The 27,436-nt window shown below is 42.1% G+C and overlaps 1 protein-coding gene across 2 annotated transcripts in view; it reads left to right on the top strand.

Moving 5' to 3' along the window:
• The first annotated feature begins 7,982 nt into the window (after nt 1–7,982).
• Nucleotides 7,983–27,436, top strand: part of DENND1B (DENN domain containing 1B) — a 217,548-nt gene continuing 198,094 nt past the window's right edge. For both annotated transcript variants that reach the window (XM_040985408.1, XM_040985407.1), the window contains exons 1-2: nt 7,983–8,136; nt 10,740–10,804. In XM_040985408.1, coding sequence (XP_040841342.1) covers nt 8,120–8,136; nt 10,740–10,804 — 82 coding nt within the window. In that variant the 5' untranslated portion in view covers nt 7,983–8,119. The remainder of the gene's footprint in view (nt 8,137–10,739; nt 10,805–27,436) is intronic.

Raw genomic sequence — 27,436 nt, 5'->3', positions numbered from 1 at the left:
ATGTCCTTTCTGTATCTACTGAGATAATCACCCAATTCTTGTCCTACATTCTGTCTGTTATATCACACTTTTTGATTTGCATATGTTGAATCACCCATGCATCCCTGGGATCAGTTCCACTTGATGACAGAGAATGATCTGTTCAATGTGCCATCAGATTCAGTTTGTTACATTGTGTTGAGGATTCTGGCACCTAAGCTCATCAAGAATATTGGCCTATAGTTTTTCTTTTGTTTCCTTTTATTATTTTTTAAAGATTTATTTATTTTTATTGGAAAGGCAGATATACAGAGAGAAGGAGAGAGAAAGAGGAAGATTTTCCTTCCACTGGTTCATTCCCAAAGTGGTCGCAATAGCTGGAGCTGAGCTGATCTGAACCCAGGAGCCAGGGATTCCATCCAAGTCTGCCACATGGATGCACTGTGCCATCCTTTGGTGTTTTCCCAGACCACAAGCAGGGAGCTGGATGGGACATAGAGCAGCCAGGATACGAACTGGCACCCATGTGGGATCCTGGTGCATACAGGGTGAGGATTTAGCAGGATTTAGCCTGAGACCCCGGGGCCTCTATTTGTTATGTTCATGTCTGGTTTTGGTATCAGGATAATGCTGGCTTCATAGAAAAAAACTGGAAAAATTTTCACCTCTTTTATTTTTGAATTAATGAAAAAATGACTGGTATTAATTCTTTGAATATTTGATAGGATTTGGTAGTGAAGTCATCTGGTCCTGGGCATTTCCTTGATAGAAAATTGTCATCATTATTATTATTACTGATTCAGTTTCATTGCTCATTATTGGTCTGTTGGGCAATCTGTTTCCTCTTGTTTCAGTGTGAGTATGATATGTGTCCAAGAACTGGAAAAACTTCTTTTAGTTGATTGAATTTGGTGTTCACAGTAATCTCTGACAAGCCTTTGTATTTACAATGGTAAAGTATCCATTGTTATCTGTAATTCTATTTGAAACTTCTCTCTTCTTTTTCTAGTTTGTCTTGCTAGGGGTTTAACAATTTCATTTATTTTTTTCAAGGAACAAGCTCCTTGTGTCATTAAATTTTGTTGTGTCTTAGTCTGCATGCCATTTATTCTTTTCTTTTCTGAATTTTGGACTTGGTTTGGTCTTGTTTGTCTAGTTCCTTGAGTTTGATCAAAAAGTAGTTTGAGATTTTCTCTCTCTCTTTTTTTTTTTGATGCAGGCATTGATTGCTATAAACTTCTTTCTTAGTATAATAACTTTGGCTGTATCCCATAGATTTTGTATTTCAATATTCAGTTGTTTCCTTAACTAAAAACTTCACTAAAACTTAATTTTTAGATCATGTCTGTGATGTTATTCTGGATGCAGTTTTGTTCAGGATAAGTTGTTCAATTTCATATATTTGTGTAGTCTCTAACATTGTTCTTGCTAACATTGTTATAGTTGTGTTACATTGTAGTCTCTGTCTTTGAGAATCCTCTCCTTAACTTTGGAGAGCTGTTTTGGGGCAGACTGGTGACCTTTGGCCTTTCTCTACCTGGATGTTTAAATCCTTGAGAAGTTTTCTGTCATCGTTTGACACACCTCTGACAACTCAAGTCCCTGTTGAATCTCAGTGGCTTGACTGTTTCCCGTTTTCATGCTGTCCCGTAAGCTGTCTCCACTCCTCATGTCTGTCCTTCCTTCTCCAAGTGGATGTTTTCACAAAGCCTGTCAGAGCTCCCTGGGCTTTCCCGTCCTCTGGTTTACTGTGCGATGGGATGCCTTTCAATGCATTTTAAATATTATCTGATGTATTTTTCAGTTGCAGGATTTCTGTCTGATTTTGTCTAATTTTCTATCTCTCTGACAAATCTGTTAGAATATTGGATTATTTCTCCATGTCCTTTTGAATTCCACTGCTTTTCCTTAAGGCAGTTGTTTTAAAATCTTAAGGCTTTGGGGAATTTCAATTCACAGATGGTTGGTTTGTGGCACCTTATTTTTCTAAGTAAGATCACACAGCTCGCTGGAATTTCCAGGTATTTGCTGCTCTACCACATTGCCTGTGTACTGAAGGATTGTTTGTGTAGCCCGGTTTCAATTCTAGCTATTCTGAGCTGTTTGTCCCATTGCTGAGGTAGCTGCGTTCTTACTGTGGCTGATGTAAGCTCACTGCCCGATGCTTCACCTATCAGCCACTGGTGCTGCTGTGTGGGGTGTGAGACTGCACATCTGGTATGATAGAACTCTGGATACTTGGGTAAGGTCCTGTCTCCAGGTACAAGTCTGGGTACAGGGATCACCAACTGAGGTTTACGAGCCTTGTACTGCCCTCCCAGTTAGTCCTGTGATGTGTTGCTGTTTGCTCATGATGTAGTAGGCATGAAGGAGGCAGGCAGGTCCTAGGTGGGCCTCTCAGCACCAGGCTGGTAAAATATTAGAGGTACACATCTGGCATGTCAGTGTTACATATCAAAACTAGTCTGTCTCAATAGGATGCAGGTCTCTGCCTGACCCTAGGTCAAGTTTAGAGACTCCATTTACAGGCACTGGCCTGGGAACAGAAATAGGATCTGCCTAGGTTGGGGTTTACCTGTCTAGCAGACTTCCAAGACAGATAAATGTCTGTCTCTTCAGAGTTGGAGGAAGGGGCCTGGTGCAGCAGCCTAGTGGCTAAATCCTTGCCTTGCATGTGCCAGGATCCCATATCAGTGCTGGTTCTAATCCTGGAGGCATCACTTTCCATCTAGCTCCCTGCTTGTGGCATGGGAAAGCAGTCAAGGACAGCCTTTAAGCTTTGTGACCCTGTACCTACATTGGAGACCTAGAAGAAGCTCTCAGCTCCTGGCTTTGGATTGGTCCAGCCCTGGCTGTTGCCGCCACTTGGGGAGTGAATCATCTGGGGACAGGTCTTTCTGTATCTCTTTCTCTCTGTCTCTCCTTCTCTCACTAAGTCTGACTTTCCAATAAAACATAAATATATATTTTTTAAAAAGCAAAGTTGGAGAAAGTGGTAAAAATATCTCTTGGTCACACAAATTGTTCCCAGGTTAGTCATAGCTGGGTCCTACAATCTGTGGGTTCCACAAAGATCCACCCAAGGTTGGCAGCAAATGGCACCGGCCAGGATGACCCTGACCCACTGGACTGTAGGTGTGGGGAAGCCTAAGGGTTCAGCCTATGAATGAACACTGACTGGATGGTAGAGGGCTTTGAGCTTTATCAGGGACAGTGTCTCAGAGCGGTGGGCCTGGTGCTGAGTCTAAGGCATTGTCCTAAGTAAGTTCCCTTTCCCAGCCTTTTTTTACTGTATAGGTATGGAACCGGGGCAGTGGCCTTGCTTACTTCAATATGACTTGTCATCATGGCTGCAGCAAGATGAGGAACTGCTGTCACTCAGCAGGTGTCCACAGCCCTTGTGAAGGTGGCATGGTGTGTGCACAGCTTCACATCATTGTCTCGGTGGGCAAGTGCTTACTGGAGCTTCTTACTTAGTCACCCACTTTCTCTGACTGGAGTTGGTTTTTTTTTTTTTAAAGATTTATTTATTTATTTATTGGAAAGTCAGATATACAGAGAGGAGGAGAGACAGAGAGGAAGATCTTCTGTCCACTTATTCACTCCCCAAGTGAGTGCAACGGCCAATGCTATGCCGATCTGAAGCCAGGATCCAGGAACTTTTTCCGGGTATCCCACACGGGTACAGGGTTCCAAGGCTTTGGGCCGTGCTTGACTGCTTTCCCATGCCACAAGCAGGGAGCTGGATAGGAAGCAGGGCTGCCAGGATCAGAACCAGTTCCCGTATAGGATCCTGGCACATTCAAGGCGAGGACTTTAGCCACTAGGCTACTGTGTAGGACTCCTTAAATTTTAAAAAATGCATCCAAAAATGGATGATTAAGTTCAGAATACATGGGAGGAATAGATACGGATAAGTCAAAATAGCTGTAGATGCACCATTAATCTGAAGAGTATTTGCTCAGCCGGATGAACCCATTCTCCTGGCAGTATGGGGTTTAAGACACTTTCTCATGGAGGAAATCCAACAGGGAACCTTGTCAAAGGATCCAGGGTAAACTGGTTGCCTCAGTGCAGGGGGAGAGGTAAGGGAAGGAGAGTTTCCTGAAGATTACTAGCTTTAAGCGGATCTTACATGGATGGTTAGAAAGTTTTGAAGGTGAAATTTTAGCATAAAATGATCCTGAACTGCCAGTACGCAGAGTTGACCAGCAGTCAATGATTTTCCTTCCCAGAGAGCTCATCTTCATTTAACACCTCACTAAATTACCACATACAAAGTTCCAACAAGTAGCTAACATAAAAAGAAATACTACAAGTAGAAGAAAACAAGAGGCCACCACTAAAAGCTGGCAAAGAGAAAATCCGATAGTGGAATCACATCTAAAGATGTCTTAAATATTGGAATTTCCAGGGCCTGGTGTGATGGCTCAGTTAGTTAATCTTCTACCAAAAAGCAGAGGGATTTGATATGGGCACTGTTTCATGGCCCGGCTGCTCCATTTCCCATCCAGATCCCTGCTTGTGGCCTAGGAAAGCATTGGAGGATTGCCCAAAGCTTGGGACTCTGTGCCAATATGGGAGATCCCAAGGGGGCTCCTGGTTCCTAGCTTTGGATTCGCTCAGGGCTGGCCATTTTCCCATTTGGGGAGTGAACCAGCAGACGGAAGCTCTTTCTCTTTCTGTCTCTCCTTCTATAAATCTGCCTTTCCAATGAGAATAAATAAGCCTTTTAAAAAATTGGAATCTTCAGAAACAGAATTTAATATGTGTATTTCACATGTTTTAAGAAACTAACAGATACACAGTGGCAAGTCCATAGTAGACATGATTTCAAATATACCAACAATTATAATGGAGGCAAATGATCTAAGAACTTGAACTTATAGCTCAAGATGATTACACTAGATTAAGAACCCAAATAACAATTTGTTAAATTCTTTTTAAAAAAAGATTTATTTATTTTTATTGGAAAGTCGATTTATAGAGAGAAGCAGAGATTGAAAGGAAGATAGGATCTTTCATCTGCTGGTTCACTCCCCAAGTGGCCACAATGGCTGGAGCTGAGCTGATCCAAAGCCAAGAGTCAGGAGCTTCTTCCAGGTTTCCCACGTGGGTGCAGGGTCCTAAGGCTTTGGGCCATCTTTGACTGCTTTCCCAGGTCACAGGCAAGGAGCTGGATGGGAAGCGGGGCTGCCGGGATCAGAACCAGTTCCCATATGGGAACCTGGCACATTCAAGGCGAGGACTTTAGCCACTAGGCTATTGTGCTGGGCAAATTCCAAAATATAATGGAAGTTCAAATGTGAAGGGGTGAAGGGAGACATACTAATACCAAGCAGATACTATTCAGAAGGAAAAAAAAAAAGCTGTTCAGAATCTAAGGCAAGTGAAACTCACACACTAACAATTAATAATAAATGGTTCAATTACTAGGTAGCTATAATAATTATAAATTGACATGTAGATTATCATACAGTTTAAACAGATAAACCTATCATCCTGTGAGGATATTTTAACTTCTCTCTTCTGTTAATTGTGTTCAATATCAGCAAAATCAGCAACTGATTGTTGGCAACCCAGTCACCAGTGTACCCACACTGCAGAATAGATATCCCTTGTCAACCTGTTGTAAAGCATTTAAAGTAAGTCTCAGGACATTTTAAAAGATGGAGAGCTTGCAGGCAACAACTCCGGTCATACTCTTTGACTGCTGCAATACCGAAAAATGTTTCTATCAATTGTTAGGTTGGAAATATTATTGCTGAAATATGATCTTGAACATATCTAACCCCCCAACAGATCTAAAACCATTGTAAAGGTTTGTCTTTTGTACACTTCTCACTTCTCTATCACAGTCACGGAAGTTCCAGATAAAATGAATATTACTAAATTGAGGCCTCTGATTTCCTTAAACATGACTGTGTTAAGTGCATACTAAATTCTTTTTCCAGTAGTTGTTCAGCCAATTATTTATGTTAATAATGCACATCTGTATTTGTATTACTTTTACCTTAGTAACACCACAACAACTTCATTATGGTCTGCCTCTTAGGTAGTTTAGAAGGCTTTGTAATGAATAATGAATAACTTCGTAATTATTGATGAGTATAACTATCATTTAAAGATTCCCAACACCACACAGAGAACACTGCTCTAGCATTTCCTCACTGCAAGGGAAGAGCTCCCGATGGAGGCACTGCAGTATGGTTCCCTTCTTTGGAGAGCAAGTTGTTAACGAAAGGGGAAGTTTAAGAAATTCCATAACACTTGGAGCAGAAGTGGATTTTAGCTTGCAATCGTTTTCAAGGCTTTTGAATATGGTAACTTCTTAGGTAAGAAAAGTTTTGTGTGGGAAGAAATAATGTGATGCAGGTTGACTAATTGTGCAGCTGAAATCCATAGACTCACTGCTCACAAGATCACTCACAGTTGAAAAAGTTTTAATTTAGACATCAATCGCCCTGCTCACGTGACGGGTACTAAGTCCCATTGTGGGAACTGAGAAACTGAAGTTAATCGTCTCACTGCAGGTCAAGTTATGCTAAAATATGCTGAAACACATTTTTGTTGCTATTGTTCCCTAATTATGTACTGCCCTCATTTTCGACTAAGAGTTCCGTTTCCATGCAATATGTCTAACTTTGCAGACCAGTAACATGCAGCCTTAGCAATAAGATCACTGGACTGGAGTTTAACTTTAGGCTTCTAAGTTCTTTTTTCACTTCCCAAGACTCCTTGTCTTTCACGTCTCACAACCTACAACACTTACCATCTTACCTTCTGAGATGGGTGATAACCGAAGCAACGTCCATCTGTGGCTATTTTAGTGTATGTGTTGCCCAAGCCAGCACAGCAACCTGCATTCGGATGAGAAACACCTTTAGGAAAGGCCTTCCAACTAGTCCTCTACATCTAGGGCTGGACCATCCTCGTGGTGTCCCTTCCCAGTCCTTTCCACATCTCTTCTTAGTAGACCCATGAAAACAAGGCAGCTGAGTGAAAAGCAGAAGTTCGCATCAGATAGACCTGGTCTGAATTCCAGACCCGCCATAACCCACCAGCTTAGGCTGGCTTTGGTTTTATCATCTATAAAATGCTGATGCGAGTGTCTGTCACGTGGCGGTGGGAGTGCTAAAGCGAGAACATAACCTGCTTAACAAGTGTTCTGTGGGTTGGCCCCTCCCACCCTCATGCCCCAGCCTTCTCTGGGCTCCCCTGGGTTGCCAGGGGACCTCTGAGGCCTGCAATGTGGGACTGTGTCGGAAAATTAGTCCTGGCTTGTGCCTCAGCAATGTCTGTTTCCCATATGTGCAGGCAAGTCGAGCACTTTCCTCTGCTACTTGACAGGGCTGCTTAGCAGGTGCACATGTCTGAACATTCCTGAAGCAGGAGGGGGCAGCTCTGGATTTCAGCGCTAACCCAGGCTGCAGCTGGAGTGAGGCAGGAGCCACGAGCATCCACGTGAACTCCGCATTTGCAGTGTGGAATGAAAGGAACCCAATTCCCTGCGCACGTGATGGGGGGCACTGCAAGTCCAGGTACTTTTTCAGGGTGTGGGTTGTTTAGGGGGCGGGAGGGGTGCTGACTCCAAGCTCTGACGGCCCTGGATCCCGGGAGCGGGACAGGAAGCCGCCGGGCTCGGTCCGGTGTCGAGGACAGCGGGCACCTGGCGTTTCTGAGCCCGTGGCAGAGCGGCACGCGGGCCTTCCAGGCAGGCCCTCGCGCGGCCCCACGATCCCGCCGTGGTCCCCGGGGTGCCGGGACCCTCGCCCCCGACCCCTCAGCAGGCCGCCGGCGCTGGCCGCGCGGCCCAGGTGAAGGCGGCCGGCGCGTCCCCGCGCGCCCCTTCCCCCTCCCGGCGACTTCCTGGTTTGCAGAAGGTGCAGGAGCGGCCGGGGCGCAGGCACCAGGAGGCCCGGCTTCGGCGGCGGCGGCGGGGGCGGTGGCCAGGCCGCCGCTGCTGCTGCTGTCACAGAGAGGCTCCGGGGGTGGGGAGGGAGGCGGGGAAGCTCCGGGGGCGCCGACGACATGGACCCGGCGCGGCCGCCGCTGTGAGCGGCCTCCCGGGCGCGGGCGGGCGGCACGACCCTCGGGCGGCGCTGGGCGGCGGCCACCGGCCCCACCGCGACATGTAACCATGGACTGCAGGATCAAGTGAGTGCGGCGGGCGCCCCGGCCGGGCCCCGGGGCGGGAGGGCGGACGGGCGAGCGCCGGGCGGGCGGGCCCGAGCCCCCTGCCGGCCGCCGGGGCAGCGCTAGGCCGCAAAGCCTGGGCGTCCCCGCGGCCCCCGGCCCGGTGGGTCGGCGCGGCTCCTGCCGGCGGCTCCGGGGCGACGGCCGCCAGCGGGGCGGGGGAGGCCGGCTGCCGCAGCGGCCGCCGCGGGGCCCGGTTCCTCCCGGCGCGGTGTGTGTGGGGGGTGTGTGTGGTGTGAGTGTGTGTGTGTGATGTGTGGGGGGTGTGTGTGTGTGGGGTGAGTGTGTGTGGTGTGTGTGTGGGGTGAGTGTGTGTGGTGTGAGTGTGTGTTTGTGATGTGAGTGGTGTGTGTGTGTGGTGTGTGTGATGTGTGGGGTGAGTGTGTGTGTGTGATGTGTGGGGTGTGTGTGTGTGTGGGGTGAGTGTGTGTGGTGTGAGTGTGTGTGTGTGTGTGGGGTGAGTGTGTGTGTGGTGTGAGTGGTGTGTGTGGTGTGTGTTGTGTGTGTGTGGGGTGTGTTGTGTGTGTGTGGCGTGAGTGTGTGTGGTGTGTGTGTAATGTGTGTGTGGGGGGTGTGTGTGGTGTGTGTGTGGTGTGATGTGTGATGTGTGTGGTGTGTGTATGTGTGTGTGGGGTGTGTGTGTGTGTACGCGCCGTGGGGGTCGTGGCGAAGTCCTCCTCTGGAGCGCCTCGCTGGAGTCAGGGTCACCGTTGCTTCCCTAGGCGTCGTCCTCAGTTTTAAGTGGGATGTTCCCCTCTGTTCTTTCTCCTTGGAGAATTCAATTGCTCTCCCCCGTGGGGGCGATGCAGAGTCCCATCTGATGGGACCCAGTTTATGTGTGAGTTAAAGGATGCGTCCCAGACTCTTACTCAGGAGACCCGGTAGAAAGCAGTTTGAATAATGGTGGCCCATTTGGTTTACAAGGATCTTGGGGAAACCGGTGAAGAGGGGGGTGGGGGCTTCTATTTTTTTCCCTCTGAAAGTTACCCCCTCTTTGCCCTGTTCACCACGCTGGTTGTAATGAATGTCGTGTGATTTGGCTTCCGTGGAAAGACCTTTTGAATATCACCAAGTATAACTGGATTGGTATTTCATCTTTGACATCGTAAAGGGGGCTCTGAAAAATATTAGGGAAATCGAAGAAATGCTGTAATGTAGACTTGTTTTGTTCAGTGGTTGACAGCAGTGCAGTGAAAAAAGTGCACTTTCTTGACACAACTGTATTGTTGTCAGATGATCTAGATTATTCCCATTCACACAAGTAAATAGTAGGAAGGTTGAGGAAAAATGCTTTATAAATTACACCAGGAGGCCGGTCACGTCCTGTCTTTAGATTCATGCCTTGTACTATTTTCTTAAATCAGTGTGTATCAGAGTTGGTATTGGCTTCTTTGAAGGGGGTGCATATTAAAAAAAAACAGACGCTGACCCAGGGCGAGAAGGTGCTGCAGGAGTAATTGGGTTGAGAACATTGGCACTTCGTGGTATCAGACTTTGCCCTGGAAAGAGGGGGCGCAACCAGGCCTGTGCTTCGAGAAAGAAAGTGTCTCAGTGGATTTCAGTTCACTCTGTGAAATGTCATCCGTGACCAGGATAGGTGTGGGAGAAGTTCTAGATGAAGCTCCGGCCACCTTCCTCTTTCTCCTGGAAATGTCGGTGTGGAATCGGTGCTTGAGCTGCCCCAGAGACAGCAGTCGTAAAACAAGTCCTTGTTTGTTTGTTTGTTTGTTTTTGAGTGTATCTCAGAGTCTTTTGAGCAATTTGCTTCTTTAAACTTTCTTGAAAACAGTAAACACACGGAGCAGTATAAATGTCTTGGGTGACCTTGATCATGGCAGGTGGGACGAGGTAGTCAGCATTTAGCTGAAAGCCTGTGTTGAGCTCTGCTGGCAGGCAATCAAGACACTGGGGGGCACCCTGACTTCCCGGTGTTGATTCAGTTAGATGAAAAGAGTGCTTTGCACTGATAGAGTGCTTCCTAGTCTACAAAGTAGCATACTCATACATTCTTAAACTCTGTTTGAGAAGCAGAGTGGGGCGGGGGCTGGGTGGGTGGAGAGCTGGGGAGAGGGCACTCATCCAGTGGTTCACTTTCCAGACACTGACAAGAAGCCAGGAACTGAACCCAGCCCTGGTCTCCCACGTGAGCCGATGACCATTGCCTGACGCCTCCCAAGGTGCACGTCACCGGGAAAAGAACTAATAGAGCAGGACTGCCTTCCAGACTTCAGGAATAACTGCTAGGCTAAGTGTGTGCTCTGCACATAGGCTTTTTGGATTTATCATCTGTGAAATGGGTATGGCACTTGACAGGCGAGAAAATAGTGGCAGCTCTCAACATTGGGCCTCAAGTCCCAGAACGCCCAAGTTTCCAGCTGTCTTAGGTTGCTCGACTGAGAAAACTCTTGCCTTGTTATTTCTGCCTATCACTGAGATTTAGGTACACAGGATATTTTGAGACAAGAAGAATGAGAATAGTTTTTAGAATTAAGAAAACATAATCCTTATAAGTAAGCTTATTTGTCACAGGAGATAAATGCAACCATTTTTCCCCCCCCTTTTAGGGAAAATCCAGAAAGAACCTTTGACTTGGTATTGAAAGTGAAATGCCATGACTCTGAAGTTGAAGGTATGTATTTTTTTTTAAATTCTTAAAATACTTGATTGAGTGCAAAACAAGTGTTCGTATTGTATGCTGCTGGAATGTGATAGGAGCAAAGGAATTGATAGTATTAAATGTGAAGTCTGTATCAAGTGTCTTGGACTGCTAGTAGTGAAATAGATGCAGGGTTTGTGGAAGCCATTGAATGTTATCTGTGTGGCTTGAATTTCATGTTTGCTAGGCTTGTGTATCTCACAACCCGGTTTTTTGCTCATCAATTAAGTGTTCATTGGTTTTGGCAAAAGGGCATGTTTTTCCATTTTATTTCATTTGTGTTTGAAAATTTAGTTCTGCTTCACTGTCCTTCTACCTCTCCTCCTTAAAATTGTCGGTTCCACCACCAATGAAAGTCACACCAATACCCTTCTAATATACCCAGAGTCTGGAGTATAAGGTGCCCCTTAATTGCATTTCCTTTAGTAGCATAGCACTTTCAGGGGAAGGTTAATTTAAAAAGATTATATATATATATATGCATACATATATATATATAATTTTTAATTTATTTTTTTGGAAAGTCAAAGACACAGAGAGGAGGAGAGACAGAAAGAAAGATCTTCCATCTGCTGGTTCACTCCCCAAATGGCCACAATAGCCAGAACTGAGTCACTCTGAAGCCAGGAGCCAGGAGCTTCTTCTGGGTCTTCCATGCAGGTACAGGGTCCCAAGGCTTTGGGCCGTCATCTACTGCTTTTCCAGGCCACAAGCAGGGAGCTGGAAGGGAAGTTGGGCCTCTGGGATTAGAACTGGCACCCATATAGGATCCTGGTGCATGCAAGGTGAGGACGTTAGCTGCTACGCTGAGTTGCCAGGCCCAAAGGGTTCAATTTTTAAGAATGACATTACTTGGAAAAATCTTAGCTGTCAGATCTGTACAGTTTCCTGGAAAGATGAGAATACTTCAGTATGATTTTTGTTCTTTTCCATACTTTTTTTTTTTTAAACCTTTTTGAAAAAACTTTTTTACAAAGATTTGTTTTTATTTACAAGGCAGATTTACAAGGAGAAGGAGAGGGAAAATGATCTTTAGTTTCCTGATTTACTTTCCAAATCACCACAACGCACAGAACAGAGTTGATCCTAAGCAAGGATCTAGGAGTCCCTTCCGGGTCTCCCAGGTGGCAGGGGTTAAAGACATTGGGCTTTCCTGCTCTTCTTTCCCAGGCCATTAGCAGAGAGCTGGACCAGACGTGAAGCAGTTGGGACACAAATTGATGCCTATATGGGATGCTGGCACCACCTGGTAGAGGATTAGCCTGTCCCCTCTTTCCCCCACTTTTATCATAGTGTGCGTGTGTGTGTGTGTGTGTGTGTGTATGAGTGTGTATGAGTGTGTATGAGAGAGGGAGACTGGGAAGGGTCGGGTGGTAGGAAAGAATAAGGACTGTCTCTGCATGTTTGTTTCTGTCTCGTGTGTGTGCCTTTCCTTGCAGTATACTTAGACCCTAGGCAGCAATGATGATTCAGTGTGGGCTTTTGTCAAGACTAGGTGACCAGCTTAAAGCCTTGGTGGAAGGTCTGCTGACTTTGCGTTCCAGGAAGTAGCCAGCAATTACATACTGCTAAACCATTTGGAGCTGCATACCTCTGAAATAGAGGAGCCCAGCCCAGTTGTGGTGAAATGTGCGTGGTTAATTTTAGGTAGGATGTCACACATCCTGGCCCTGCCAACCCCGCCTGCTCTACTTCGTGGCCTCATGGAACTACAACTGTGATGATTTTTGTCCCTGGTGAGGAAAAATACTCCTAAGTTGTGAGGAGCCCCTTCTGATGAAACAACTTACTTTTGTTGTCTTATATGTAGAAAAATTTGTCCATTTGTATTCTTGCCAGGTCCCACCAATCCCCACTGCAGAGTGAACACGTTATGGAGGACTCAAATGGAAACATAACTTTTCAGCTCTGATTAAATGTGTTCTCTAATGTACTTATGGTTTGACTTAATCTTTATAATATATTAATTTATTTGAAAAGCAGAGTTATGGAGAAAGGAGACTGAGATCTTCTGTCTGTTCCTCCAACTCTGTTTGCAAGTGCCAGCTTCCCATCTAGGCACTGGTTTGTATCCTGGCAGCTCCACTTCCCATCTGACTCCCTTCTTGTGGCCTAGGAAGGCAGTAGAGGACATCCCAAGTCCCTGGGCACCTATGTGGGAGAGCTGGAAGAAGCTCCTGATTCCTGGCTTCAGATCAGCCCACTTCTGGCCATTGTGGCCCTTTGGGGAGTGAAACAGCAGATGGAAGATCTCTCCTTTTCTTTGTGAATCTGCTTTTCCAATAAATGATTTACCTAGAAAGTAAGAGAGAGAGAGAAAGATCTTCTATTCAGTGGTTCACCCCCAAGTGGCTGCAATGGCCAGAGCTGAGCGGATTTGGAGCCAGGAGCCAAAAGCCAGGAGCTTCTTCCAGGTCTCTCACGTGGGTACAGGGTCCCAAGCCTTTAGGCCATCCTAGACTGTTTTCCCAGTCTAGAAACAGAGTGCTGGATGGAAAGTGGAGCAGCCATGATGCAAACCAGTGCGCATATATGCAAGGTGAGAACCCAGCCACTAGGCTTTCATGTAGGGCCCAAAATAAATAAAGCTTTAAAAAGAGTTAAATAAACTAACCCATATAAGAACCATCTTTTGCTGCTTTTCCCACGCCGTTAGTGGCACCCACATGCAATCTCAGTGACAGGTGACAGCTTTGCCTGCTGCGCTGTGCTCTTTGACCCTAAATCTTTGATTGTGATTTAAATAGTATGAGTATGACCAATTATGATTTTTGTGTCATAAAATGTAATGCACTAAGAATGCAGTAAAAAAATTTATGTCAGTTTGGATGTTTAATATTTCTATAATGTTTTGACAACTCTGCGTTATTTCTAACTATGATGGGGAAATCTTTGTAGAAATTATTTGAAGGATTTGAAATATTCCTATTAACTGCTTATGACTTCTTTTAATAAGACTGATATATACAAACACTTGTTACAAGTAGAACATGTTTTTGCAACATTTAAATGAACATGGATGATTTTCTTTTGTAGTGATGGAGTGAAAACAAAAGGTGTAAATTAGGAGCTTTTGGGGTAAAATATAAAATTGATTTAAACAAAAGGAAACTTGATTTGTGTAAGAGGAAGCCTGGGGGTTGGTCATCAAAGATCTCGGTTCTTTTTGCACTTTGAGCTCTGCTACCCACAGAAATGGTGTCAATAGGAGGCGGAGTCCTTTGTGGTTGTAATATGACTGTCAAGAGAAGTTGGAGCTCTGCTGTTGTGCTTATAACCGTGAGGGTGTCAGACACTGGTTTTTGGTTGCTTTTTTTGGATTCAGACAGTTTCCTTATAAAATCTCCCTTTTAAAAAGCTTCTCTTTGAATCCCCGTAGTCCGTGTTGGTATGGCCTGCCCATTCCTTTTGTCGGTATTGGTAGGGTGGACAGAGGTAAAGGGGTATGGCAAGGCTGTCAAAATGGATTCAGTATCCAGTTGTCAAAGAGTAGATGTTAGGAAACCATTTGAAAAGCTCATTGTCAAACATTTCTCAGAATATTAGTTTATTTTTTGAAGACCATTTAATCTAAGATTAATAATATTTTGTTGAGATGTTTGGCGTATTTCTCCATACATTTTTAAAAATAGAAGTTTTAATTTCTTTGATTCATTTTAAATAAGTTGGATCATAAATATCTTCAGAGATAAGTTACTATGTTTTAGTTAGTGGTTTAAAATGATCTTCGTGGTTGAAATAAACTAGTTCTGCTTAGATTATAATCCTTGAACTATTGCTATTTGGTTTTATTTAAAACACATTACATAGATTTTTTTTATTAAAAACAACATAGTTTTGAATACTCTGGATAATGGTTTATTTTATATGGAGGCTGTTAATGACTTAAAAATCACTGTGGGAGAGTTGGTGATGTTTCCTTATGGAGACATCATGTCGGTAGAGTGGGTTCTGCTAGCATTCCATGGACTGAGTGTAGACTTGCTTTTAAAGATTTATTTTATTTATTTGAAAGGCAGATGGAGGGAGGCAGGGAAGGAGGGAGAGACAGAAAGTTGGAGACTGAGAGATCTCTCCAGAAATAGACACAGTGGCTGCAGCTGTGGTTGGGTCAGGCTGAAGCCAGGAGCATAGATTGTCTCACGTGGGTAGGAGAGACCGAAACGTTTGGAGCATCTCCCACTGCTTTGGTAGGCATCGTTAGCAGGGAGCCGTATTGAAGCAGATGAGCCTGAGCTTGCACTGTGTGAATGTGGTATGCTGGTGTCACAGGCGGAGACTAAACCACTGTCCACAATGCTAGCCTCGGGGTGCAGCCTCCTGGTGTCCTCTTCTCCAGCTGTCCAGAGGAAAGTGCCAACATGTAGACCTCACGTTCTTCCTAGAAGACCGTGTGCTAATTGCTGTTGTCACTCTTCTGTCTTGCTTCTCAGCCGGCAGGGAAGTGTGGTTTTCAGTGATGGCCTCCCCTCAGTTCCAGTAACAGAACTTGTTACCATACTCCCCCCACTTTCCCCAAAATGATTCAGGACTTCAGCCAAGTGAAAAGTAACTCTTCTTCAGTAAAGGGTTGGAGGCACCTGTCTAAGGGTTTCTCTTTTAGGCTGTGGCTTTGCAAATCTGGCTTTCTCATTTTCATTGATAACTTGCCTCAAGCAGCAACAGCAGCTGGTGTTAACACTCTGCATCAGAGATACTTGATTGTTTTTCAGACATTAACTACGTAAGCCTCTCAAAAGTTTTGTCGGGTAGGACCTGTTTATCTCCTTGTTGCATATGAAGAATTTGAAGCACAGAGAAATTAAGACACCTGTCCAAGACAGTGGCTCCAGCATGTGTATTTTCATTTCTGCTCTGCTGCCTCTTGTTACACAGTAGCCTCACATAAATTCAGTGTAAGCTGCTCTGTCATGTGAGGAAATGTGAGAGTACAACAGTATGGAATGCATCTCTTTCTAAAACAGAAACACTGTGTATTCCCTGTGGTTAATGAATTAGTATAATTCCACCTAAAATGTCACTGAATTTCCCCTTGTGTTCATGTGCTCTTACCAAATATCTTCTCTGTCACTCCTCTTTTTTTTAAATCACATCTGTATTTCAGTGAGTCTTTGATCTGACAGTGCTACTTATTAGTAGAAAATCTTGCTTTTTTAATTCTTCTCTGTAATTTCTTTTAGAGACACATCCCTCCTTGCTACAGACTTTCCACTCTAATCAGCCTAGTAATAAATTATCTGTTTCTTATCTCTACTTCATATTAACAGTTCAAGCACCTTTCTTGTCTGGAATCAGAACCCAAGCCAAAGAATTCTTAGTTTCCCCCATGCTCTATACATAAAAGGTATTTCTAAGCTTATGCTTGCATTTGATAACTTTTTCTTTAGACTGACACTGTACACTAGAATCCACAATTTTTTTTACTTATTTCAATATAACTGTTCCTTTAGATTTGTCTAATAGTATGGAATGCATCTCTTTCTAAAGCATAATAGCCATATACACATAAATACCCTATTTAAAGTAAACTTTTCATGGATCATGATTTATTAATTTCTAGTCTTTTTAAATTTGTTTCTTTTTCTTTTTTTTTAAGGGTATGATTAGGGTTTATTAAAAACATTGTAAAGATTAGGAATTTTGATATTTGCCAGAGAGTCCCAATTATTAATTGTTCCTACGTATTGAAGTTTTTTTTTATTGGTTCTTTTTTTTTTTATTGTTTTTTTTGATACAATTTAGTTGGTGGTGGGCTCTCCTCTTCCTCTCCCCCAAATTCCCTCCCCTTCTCTCCTCTCCCTTCTCCCCTCTAGGTTCATAATGTGTGTCCATCATGAATATTTTCAAGTCCATCATGCTTCCACTGGAGCCTCTCCAAGCCATGTAGGAAAATAACTTTTTGTTGTAGGTTAGTTCTTGTATCCTGGACCCCTAATGTAGGTACAGTGAGGATTAGGCCTTCGTTGTTTATGAGCCGTACCGATAACAGTTATATGGACACTAACTATCTCAGGTGGTTATAAACAGTCTACCTCTTGTGGATGGTTAATTAATGAATTACATCACAAGTTCTTGTTATATTAGGTACAAATAAGTATGAAGTAACAATGATTAACATAGAGTAAGATTCATGTATGATATCTCTAGATTTGACATCATATTATATTATATTAGAGCAAACATATAATATCTGACCTTTTGGGATTGGCTCATTTCCCTTAGCATTGTGGTCTCTAGTTTGACTCATTTGGTCACAAAATAATGCATTTCATTCTTTTTAATCGCCGAGAAGTATTCCATAGTGTAGATGAACCACAGTTTCTTTATCCAATCCTCAGTTGATGGGCATTTAGGTTGATTCCAAGATCTTGCAATTGTTGATTGTGCATGTTGTGAATATTGTTGGGGTGTAACAAGTTTTTCGGATATATTCCTAGAAGTGGTGTTGCTGGGTCATGTGGTAGGTGAATTTTTAATTGCCTAAGTGTTCTCCATACTGACTTCCTTAGTGGCTGTGCAGCCTGCATTCCCACCAGCAGTGGAGTAGCACTCCCTTTTCTCCGCAACCTCACCAGCAGATGTTGTTGGCAGTTTTCTGCATAAGGGCAGTTCTTTCTGCCGTTAGGTGGAACCTCAGTGTTGATTTTATTTAACTTTCCCTATTGCCAGAGAGCTTGAGCATTTGTGTGTGTGTGTGTTAGCCATTTGAATTTGCTCCTTTGTAAAGTGTCTTCCCATTTGCCATGCCCATTTCTTGACTGGTTTGTTTGTTTTGGTGTTATTGTTGTTCTGGAGTTCTCTGTATGTTCTGGAAATTAACCCTTTGTCTTCTGTATAGTTTGTAAAGATCTTCTCTCATTCTATTCTTATTTATTTTGTTGATTGTTTCCTTTGCTGTGCAGAAACTTCTTAGCTTAACGTAGTCCCATTTGTTTACTTTGGTCTTGACTTCTTTCGCTTTTGGTGTTTTTTTCTAGGAAGTTTTTGCCCACTCCTATGTCTTGCAGAGTATGTTCAATTTTTTTCTTCCAAAAGTTTGGTGGTCTGTGGGTGTAGGTTTAGATCTTTAATCCATTTAGATTTGATTGTTGTGTATGGTGAGAGGTGTGGGTCTGTCTTCTTGTTTCTGCATGCAATTAGCCAGTTGTCCCAACAGCATCTGTTGAAGAGACTTTTCTTTTTTCCTGGATTGCTTTCTGTTTTCTTGTCAAAGGTTAGATAGTTGTGCATGTGTGGGTTCCCTTCTGGATTTTCTATTTTACTCCATTGATCTACCTCCCTCTTTCTGTACCAGCATCAGGTTGTTTTGTCACCACTGTCCTATAATTGATCTGGGATTGTGTTCCCTGCTGCTAGGTTCTTATTCTTCAGCATAGTTCTGGGTATTCGTGGTTTTTTGTGTTTCCAGATGAACCTTTGCATAATTTTTTCCAGTTCTGTGAAGTATGTTCTTGGTATTTTAATTGGAATCGTGTTGAATGTATACATTGCTTTTGGTGATATGGCCTTTTTGATGATGTTTACTCTGCCCATCCAGGAACAAGGATTTTTCGCCATTGTTTGAAGTCTTTTTCTATGTCTTGTTTTAATGTTTTGTAGTTTTTCTTGTATAGGTCTTCTACATCCTTCATTAGGTTTATTCCTAGGTATTTTATTTTCTGCTCTGTTATTTTGAAGGGCATTATGCTGGTTAGTTCTTCTTCAGCCTTGGGATTATTTGCATATGCTATGGTTATTAATTTCGTTTCAATTGTCTTATCCCCTGCCACTTCACTGAACTCTCATATTAGTTGTAGCAGTCTCTTTAGTGAGTCTCCTGGTTCTCCTATGTATAGGATAATGTTATCTGATAGATAACTTGATTTCTTTCTTTCCCATTTGAATTCCTTTAATTTGTGTTCTTAAGAAAAAACAGGCCTGGTGTGGTCATCCAGTGGCTAAATGCTCACCTTGCATGTACCAGAATCCCATATGGATGCCGGTTCATGTCTCCAGTGCTCCACTTTCTAGCCAGTTCTGTTCTTGTGGCAAGCAAAAGCTGTTGAGGATGGCCCAAAGCCTTGGAACACTGCACCTATATGGGAAACCTGGCTTCTGATTGGCTCAGCTCTGGCCATTGTGGCTACTTGGGGAATGAGCCAGTAGATGGAAGATCTTTTTGTCTGTCTCTTCTCTCTGTAAATCTGCCTTTCCAATAAAAATAGAAAAATCTTTAAAAAATGAAAAATAAAAATAGTAAAGATTATACATTAAAAAAGAAAAAGCTTATTATGGTATCTGACATATTTAATGAATATTTAAAGAATGAATACAAGTAACTGAACCAAGCTTAATGCTGGCTATTGAGTGAAAGAAGAATGGAATTAGAACACACCAAGCAGCTTGTGGAAGTTATTTTTTTTTATTAATTTTATTTTTGTAATGATTACATGGTTGATAGTGTGGGAAGGATTGAGGTTTAGAGAAAACTGGGTGAACTCATTGTTTCCAGTTTTGCTATTTCTTCTTGTTTCTGGGGGAAGGGGAGAGACAAAGTGGTAAGTCAAGCATGACTTTCCAAAGTACCCAGGGAAGAGGAACCGCCACCTCTTGTCAATCCAGGGTCTCAATGTGTGTATATTCTGAGGGTTCTGCCCAAGTTATTTGGATAGTTTTAGAGGAAGTGATTTTAAATGGGTGCTGGGATGAGAGTAGTACAGTATGTGTTCATATGAGGGTCATTTTAAATTGCAATTAAATTAAATGATAACTTTGCTTCATTATTGTTTTTCTTGAATCCTTGTATAGTTTATTTCAAAATATGAATTTGCCAGGACTAGGCAGTTTTGGGACAGCTTGTCTCCACAGTGATTCTCAGGATCCAGATCTGCTTTCTCCCTTTGTCCTCACACATGGGGATAGGTGCTATGTATGGTTTTCTATTTTTTTTTTCCCCAGAGATTATCTTAAAACTGATTGCCACCGATTGTATATACCTAAACCCAAGCATACCCTAGTGTTTGGAAGTTCAGGTCCTGGTGAATTCAGATAAAATAAAATTGTTCAGATGTTAGTGTTGTGCAACATGGAAAGGCTTATGAGAGAAATGTTTACCACTAGTTGTTTTTGCTTTAGTTCTGTGTCCCTTGAAGAGCTCAAAACAAAAACAGAAACAAAAACAAAAAATCCTTTCAATGTAGATACACTATGATAAATTAGAGTTATCTTAGTTGAACGTATTGGCTTTATATATTAGTTTGTTAAGGCAAATGAAAACAGTTTATTGTCTTATGCTTGCTAGCCAAAAGTAAAACATGTTGTGATTCTTTGAAACTATATCTTTGATATACTCAATTTTTGCATTCTTTGGAAAATAGGAATGTCTATACTTTTTTGTGAAATAAATCAGGTACACAAAGACTAAAATCACATATTCTTACTCTTACATGGAAACTAAAAAAGTTGGTGTGGTAGAAGTGGGGTGGAGTAAGGGTTCCAGTGCTTGGTAGTGGTATGGGAAGGGAAGAGAATGGAGGACAGTAGCACAGTGGGGTAGCTCTGTGACAACAATTCAGGGTGTATTTTTTTAAAAAGATTTATTTTATTTTTATTGGAAAGGCAGATATACAGAGAGGAGAGACAGAGAGAAAGATCTTGCATCCGATGATTCACTCCCCAAGTGAGTGCAACGGCCAATGCTATGCTGGTCCGAAGCCAGGAGCCTCTTCCAGGTCTCCCGTGTGGGTGCAGGGTCCCAAAGCTTTGGGCTGTCCTCGACTGCTTTCCCAGGCCACAAGCAGGGAGCTGGATGAGAAGCAGAGCTGCCGGAATTAGAACTGGCGCCCATATGGGATCCCGGGCGTTGCAAGGTGAGGACCTTAACCACTGCGCTATCGCGCCGGGCCCCAAGGTGTATTTCAAAATAGCTGATATTTAAAATAGTATTGAGTTCCAGATAGCTGGAGGTCTTCCAGGGGGAATGTCCAAGTCACTCCTCACAAGGTGCATCATTAAAAGCTGCAAACCAAGTGGAATTGTCAAGAGTAAGATGTCCAATATGGATGTTGGCATCACGAGTAGTGGCTTAATCTGCTGTGTCACAGCATTGGCCTCTTAGGGGAGTTTTTTGCAGTTTGATTTTAATGCTTTTTTGCCTGGGCTAAAAAGTGTTAAAAACACATGTGAGAAATCTGTGAGATACTGTGGTGTTTTATATTGTTTGAATGGTTTCCCCTTTGACATATTTATTTTGGGCACAGCTTATATAAATTAAAGTCAAGCTGATTTATTTCAGGTAGTAGTTCAATTTATTGGTAGAGAGACATGTCTTGGTTCATATTTCTGCGAGAGGTCAGTTACCTTTGAGGGCCCTTACCGAAGGTGGTAGGGAGCAGATTTATAGAGGAATTTTACAGAGGGATTGTGGCACTGAACCTTAGGATGCGGCATAGAAGAGCAGAATAGAACCCCAGGTTTCCTTCAAGAGCACCTGATACAACCTCTCAGAGGGGAAGCTTGCCTGGTGCCTCTCATGATTCCTAGAGCCCTTGCTCTGAGCCTGCAGGTGTGTAGCTCTCCCTGCTCTGTGAGATAGCACCCGCTCCACCCAAGGCACACTGTTTTTAAAATTACCCTTCTTCTGACCACCAAATGATTTCTTCAAATAGATAGGCAAGTGGTGCTTAAGGTGTTTATCTGATTAATTGTAATTTACAATGAAGTGTGAACAACTGATAGCCAGCCTTCAAGAGAACACTTTATTTTGAAGAAAGACTTACAAACTCAAACTGGTTAGAAAAGGATGAAGTTTGTGGTGAACCAAAGGGTGTTACACTAAGGATGAGAGGTACATCTATCTCTAAAATCACTGTTAGGTTTATCATCCTTCCCTGTCTGAAATTGTTATGTGGTTTATAATTTGTGATTAGTAGCCTTAATAATCATGTAATTGCATTCAGCCAGAGTATTCACTGAATTTCATTAAGACTTTGTTTAGTTTAAGTTTCTCAGTTAATGAAATAAAACCGTAATTTCATGGTTGTAGAGTCTTATAAACTGATTTTTCGGGTTAGGCTTCCAGTTAGATGTTTTAGGGATAGTAATTAAAAATTATTGTTGTTTACATGAAGAAATATGCGAAGAGCCTACACATCCTAATTATTTTTACTGTATCCGTAAAAGACACTGTTGTCCTTTTCATAACAGGTAAGGAAATGAGGGTCAGAAAGGTTTAACAGCTGTAAGAAGTAGGGCTGGAATTTGAATCTGTGTGACATTCAGTCCTGGGCTCTCAACAATAGTGACATCTTCAGCAATTTTGGAACACACTCACTTTCGAAAGTCCCCAATTCTAGCTTTGACCAGAGTGATTGTGACAGGGGTCTTCAGAATGTTCATGGAAATGCACATTATCATTTAATTCCATTTCCCGCATACTTTTGGAAGTGCCCTCATAATGGTTTTTACCAGATGTCAGAAGGCCTTGAAAATACTAAATGCCCCAGGAAGAGTTCAGCACTCTCATTGCTTCAGGGCTCGCTCCTGGGCACCGTTGTGGGTTGGGTACTGACAGAAAGCACCTGTGGTTGCAGCTTCCTCCAGGGGATTGTCACAGTGGGGCACAGGCTGTAGTGAGATGGCACGTTCCAAGCAGAGCCTGCGAAGAAGGTGCTTCACGCTGCACAACACCTGTGGGATTTGGAGGGTGGCAGAAAGATTTCTGGGGTGCCTGTGAGGCGGTAGAGGGAGAGGCAAATATTTTAGTAGCTTTTAGTAGGTATCCAGTGATTGCCATTTTCTAAAGTGAGTTGGAGTTTTATTTCATGTGCTAAATCCTGGGGGAATGATTAAAAGTAAAGAATCTATTACTTTTGGTTTTAATATTTATGTTTAATGAAGAGTATCAAGAACAGTTTTTTTTTCTGCTGCCATGGGTTGTTGGGTTTCTGTTTATTCTGAACTCGAAAGCGTCTTATCCATAGTATATGTTTAGTAAATAGTTATTGAATTGTTGAAGAGCTAATAAAGATATTGAATTGACTTTTGAAGAAATGAATGGAAATTGTGAGGGTAGTGAGGGCTTTATAATTTCTATTTAATTCATGTCTTCCTTAAAGATATAACAGCATTATTACACAGGTGAAATAGACTGAGTGTAAAACTGAAAGATGTAAAAATATAGTAAGTTGCTGACTAGTCATCAAGTTGGTGTCTGTACATGGTTGTTATATTTTATCTTGAACAAGGTCTTTAGTTCTGAATTGTGCTGACTGCTGGATTTTAGCCTTTTGTGGACAAATGCCTCTTTGGCTCTCTTCACATCTGGGGGAGGTGTCATATACAAGTGTTGTTTGATGAGCATTTGCTGTTATATTCTGTTTTTTAAAGTGGAACTAGTGAAAGATTGTGCTATATTATAGATGTTGAAAATTTCTTAAATCTCTAAAAATTTAAAAGCATTTGAAAGACTGCAGATTTTTATCTTCACAAGCAATATGTCCTTTATTTAAATTTTTTTTTTTTTTTGAAATAGCACTGTTGATAAACCGCAAACTGTAACTGAGGTGTCAGAGCTGGGGAAGATCAGATAGGGCCTTTCCTCTTTCGGTTCCTTCTCTGTTGTGGCAGTGATCTGAAGGAGAGTGCATGCTTGTCCATTTGGTACATCTGCTGGTCTTGGGCAGGTGTATGTGCTTCCAGAAACCAGTCATTTAAAAATAATTTTGTCTCATTTTGGTGGCAGAAATGCACTGGCAAAAGGGTATGTTTAATATTAACATTTATCATTAATTCCTTTAATAAGCAGTTCTTTAAAAAACTTGGCTATTGAGTAGCTGTAAAAATGAGGCTGTTTATTGGGTAATATTATTTGATGATGAGTTTGTGTTGAGCACATTGAAATTCAGCACAAATAAAGTCAGCTGTCTTTCATTACATTGGAACATGATGCATTCTCAGAACCTGTGTATTGAAAGTGTGAGTATAGTTGCTTTTACATAAACTTTCACAGAAGTACGCCAGAGGACATGTTTAAATGTTTATTTTTTTTAAAGATTAAATCATAATTTGGATATGCTGTTTGGAAGCTAAAGTCTTCCTTAATTTGGGTATTTCTTTTTGTTAAGGACTTATGTTTTTAAAAGATTTATTTATTTTTATTGCAAAGTCAGAAATACAAACAGGAGGACAGACAGAGAGGAAGATCTTCTATCTGATGATTCATTCCCCAAGTGACTACTACAGCCGATCTGAAGTCAGGAGCCAGGAACCTCCTCCAGGTCTCCCACATGGGAGCAGGGTCCCAAGGCTTTGGGCCGTCCTCGACTGCTTTCCCAGGCCACAGGCAGGGAGCTGGATGGGAAGTGGAGCTGCTGGGATTAGAACTGGCGTCCATATGGGGTTCTGGCCACGTTCAAGGTGAGGAATTTAGCCGCTAGGCCACGGCGCCGGGCCCAAGGACTTTTTTTAATATAAATTTGAATAGCTTTTCTGTTTACTTATTATTACTGAGGCTCATTTCTTGATGTTTTAGAAAACAACATGTTAAAAATATTTCACTCTTCAATTCTAAGTGTTGGAGTCTTGGCTGTAGCATGAAGGGTGTGATTTTGGTGACGAGTACCTGCAAGATAATCATCAATGGTACAGGGCAGCACCAATTCATCGCGATTAGATGTTGGTCACCTTTGCCGTGTGCAGGTTCAGACATGTTAAAAAAGAAATAGGAAGCCGGAACTGTTCTGTACAAAGATCTTAGCTTCCATGTATCAGTGTGTGTCAGTGATGTTAAATTTTACCCACAAAAGCAGAAATAATAAAACAAAATGCTGGGTGAGACACAAATTTTAGATTTGTGAAAATTTGTCATCCTTTAGCTTAGTTGTGGACATAGTTGAATCTACAATGTTGTGTCTCATGTCATTTTCCTAAATTTGAACTTTATAGTTAAAATAGTTGCTCAGATTACATTATTAAGCCAGTATTCAATGCATTTACTTATAGTTTATTGAACTGGGAAGATTATAAAATCGGTATGTTTTTGATTCCTTTCCTCAGTTCTTGTCTAGACTGATACAGGCTTTTGTTGATAGATACGTATTAAAAAAGAGACAGGAGATGGCCTTAATATCAGATTTCTGCACTAAACCTTGTACCACTTACTATTATTCTCCCATTTTTATATATTCAAAATATATGCAATGTATGGAATATATTTGAAGTTATTGAATACTTCTGATTGCATTCTGAATCAACAGATTAAGGTTTAATTATGTTTAGAATGTTTTGCAGTTTCTATTTTTGGATATTTTCTCATTTTAAAAGACTTATTTCTTACTTAGAAGGTCAGAAGTCCAGAGAGAGAAAAAGAGAGAGAGAGAGAAAGAGAAAGAGAAAAAAAATCCTCTATTTGTTGGTACATTCTGCAAATGGTTACAATGACCAGAGCTGACAGGTCTGAAACTGGGAGCTAAGAACCTGTTCCAGGTTTCCCATGTGGAAACCATTCTCTACTTGAGCCATTCTCTACTGCTTTTCCAGGCCATAAGCAGGAAGCTGGATTAGCAAGTGGAACAGCCAGGACATGAACCAGTGCTCATATAGGATGCTGGTGTCAGTGGGTGGAGGGTTAGTCTGTTATGCCACTGAGCTAACTCTGGGTATTTTAATTTTTTTAAAGATTTATTTATATTTTTATTTAAAAGGCAGATTTATAGAGATGGAGAGACAGAGAAAGATCTTTCATGTTCTGATTCACTCCCAAATGCTGCTATGATTGGAGCTGAGCCAATCCGAAGCCAGGGGTCATGAGCCATCCTCCTCTGCTTTTCCAGGTCACACGGAGGGAGCTGGATCAGGAAGTGGAGCACTGGGATACCTACTGGCTCACATGTGGAATAGGGGTTGGGAATGAGCTTGCTTTGCCGTGGTGCCAGCCCCAGTATTTTAATTCTTAAAAACCAATAGTTTGTATTATATGTAATGTGAAAGGCAGGTTAAACATATATAACTTAAATTGACTTTAAAACATAGTCCTAAAAATGGTTAAATTTGATTTTCTTTTAAATATGGCTGAATTTAATTTGGTGAAAGCACAGAAACTGTGTATTTCTAGAAGGTGTGATCAAGGCTTATTCTGAGTTGCAGTTTAATTTAAAAAGTGGGCTTGAGCAGAGTAGAGGAAGGGTGTGTCTCCTTGCCTCGCCAGCGAGAGAAGCTAAGTGCACTTCTGTGGGTGCTGTCCGAGAGGTGTCTTCCTCCCACGCTGCTGTTTCTAACCCTGCTCCACCCGAGGTCCTGTTGGCTACTTCGGGTTCTGTAACCAGCAGCCTGGGCCAAAGGAGACCTGTGGGTTGTCTGTGCCACCGAGGGCCACCCAGGGGATGGTGGCACAGATGCCTTCAGTATGGCATTGGCAATTTTTGTCCTGTTTCAGTTTTACCTTTTGGTGTATTTGGTGTTTTCTCTTTCCTTCAGTGGACATGTGGTGTTTTTGTATTGCTGTGGAATGGTTCAGTTTCTTTAGTTTTAATTGTATGTTCAGTTGTGTTTTGCCTTTTTAATATTTTACATTGATTTATTTTATTTGGTTTTATTCTCTTTAAAATTATTTAACCAGTACTGATGATTGTGAAAAGCTGTGCTGTTTCTTGTTCTGACAGCAAGCCCTGTGCACCTTTTTTTTCCTTTTCCTAATGAAGAGAAAATTAGACAAGCAGCAAACTCTAATAAAGTTATTATTTACCCTTTGATATAGATAAGTAAATGTTTCAAGGGAACAAATGTGAACACTTTGATTGCCATTATTTTTCATAAACTTCAAATCTGAATTCTTCTAGATTAGACATATCTCACTTGATCATAGATCCTGGGCCATAAGTTGAAATAACATCTTGGCTTCACCACGAGGGTCAGATCCTTTCATTTTTGCTAATTTTAATTCTCATATTTGTGATATTTTGGGCTGTGTATCTCAATAATTTCAGTCAGCGTCAATATGTAATGGTATGTAAGTGCTTTGTATGTTGCATTGTCAGACACAATGCAATAACAACATTTGGTTTGGTCTTTTAACTGCATTAATGACACTAGGTTTGTGAAAAAAGGCATGCTCAGTTCAGCAGAAGTTGGTGAAAGTGATTAACTTTCTTCCTGTGTGATGTATGTATGCAGTCTGGAAGAAAGAAATGATAGATGATGATTCTCAGTCACCCATATAATATTGCAAAATCGTCAGGTCAGGAACAGAGTGGAGGTGCTAAGATATCTTGGGGCTGATGGGTTAGTTTCACTTTCAAAAGGATATTTAGCACCAGATCTGACAGCCTACACTGAAATTTTGGTGGTATCAAGAAAGACCAAGAAGGAATCAGGAGTTACATTTTGACTTTTCTTTAGCATTTCTTTTCTAACTGAAATTTTTGTGTACAAAAATTTTTGCAGAGAAGTGGGAATGCTGTAGATGTGTAAGAGTAACTTTAGTGATTGATATCTGTTGGAATGGCAACAAAGTACACACACACATACACATGCACACCCCTCCTCCCCGGGTTGATTACTTGTCTATGCTATTGTGATTTGAGCTGCTATAAACATGGGGTACAGATAACTCACATGCTGATTTCATTT

The sequence above is a fragment of the Ochotona curzoniae genome, unplaced genomic scaffold (assembly GCF_017591425.1).
Source record: "Ochotona curzoniae isolate NIBS_2020 unplaced genomic scaffold, NIBS_Ocur_1.0 contig_430, whole genome shotgun sequence".
NCBI classification, from domain to species: Eukaryota; Metazoa; Chordata; class Mammalia; order Lagomorpha; family Ochotonidae; genus Ochotona; species Ochotona curzoniae.
The sequence above is the reverse complement of the archived record's forward strand: the minus strand, read 5'-3'. Positions and strand labels throughout refer to the sequence as shown.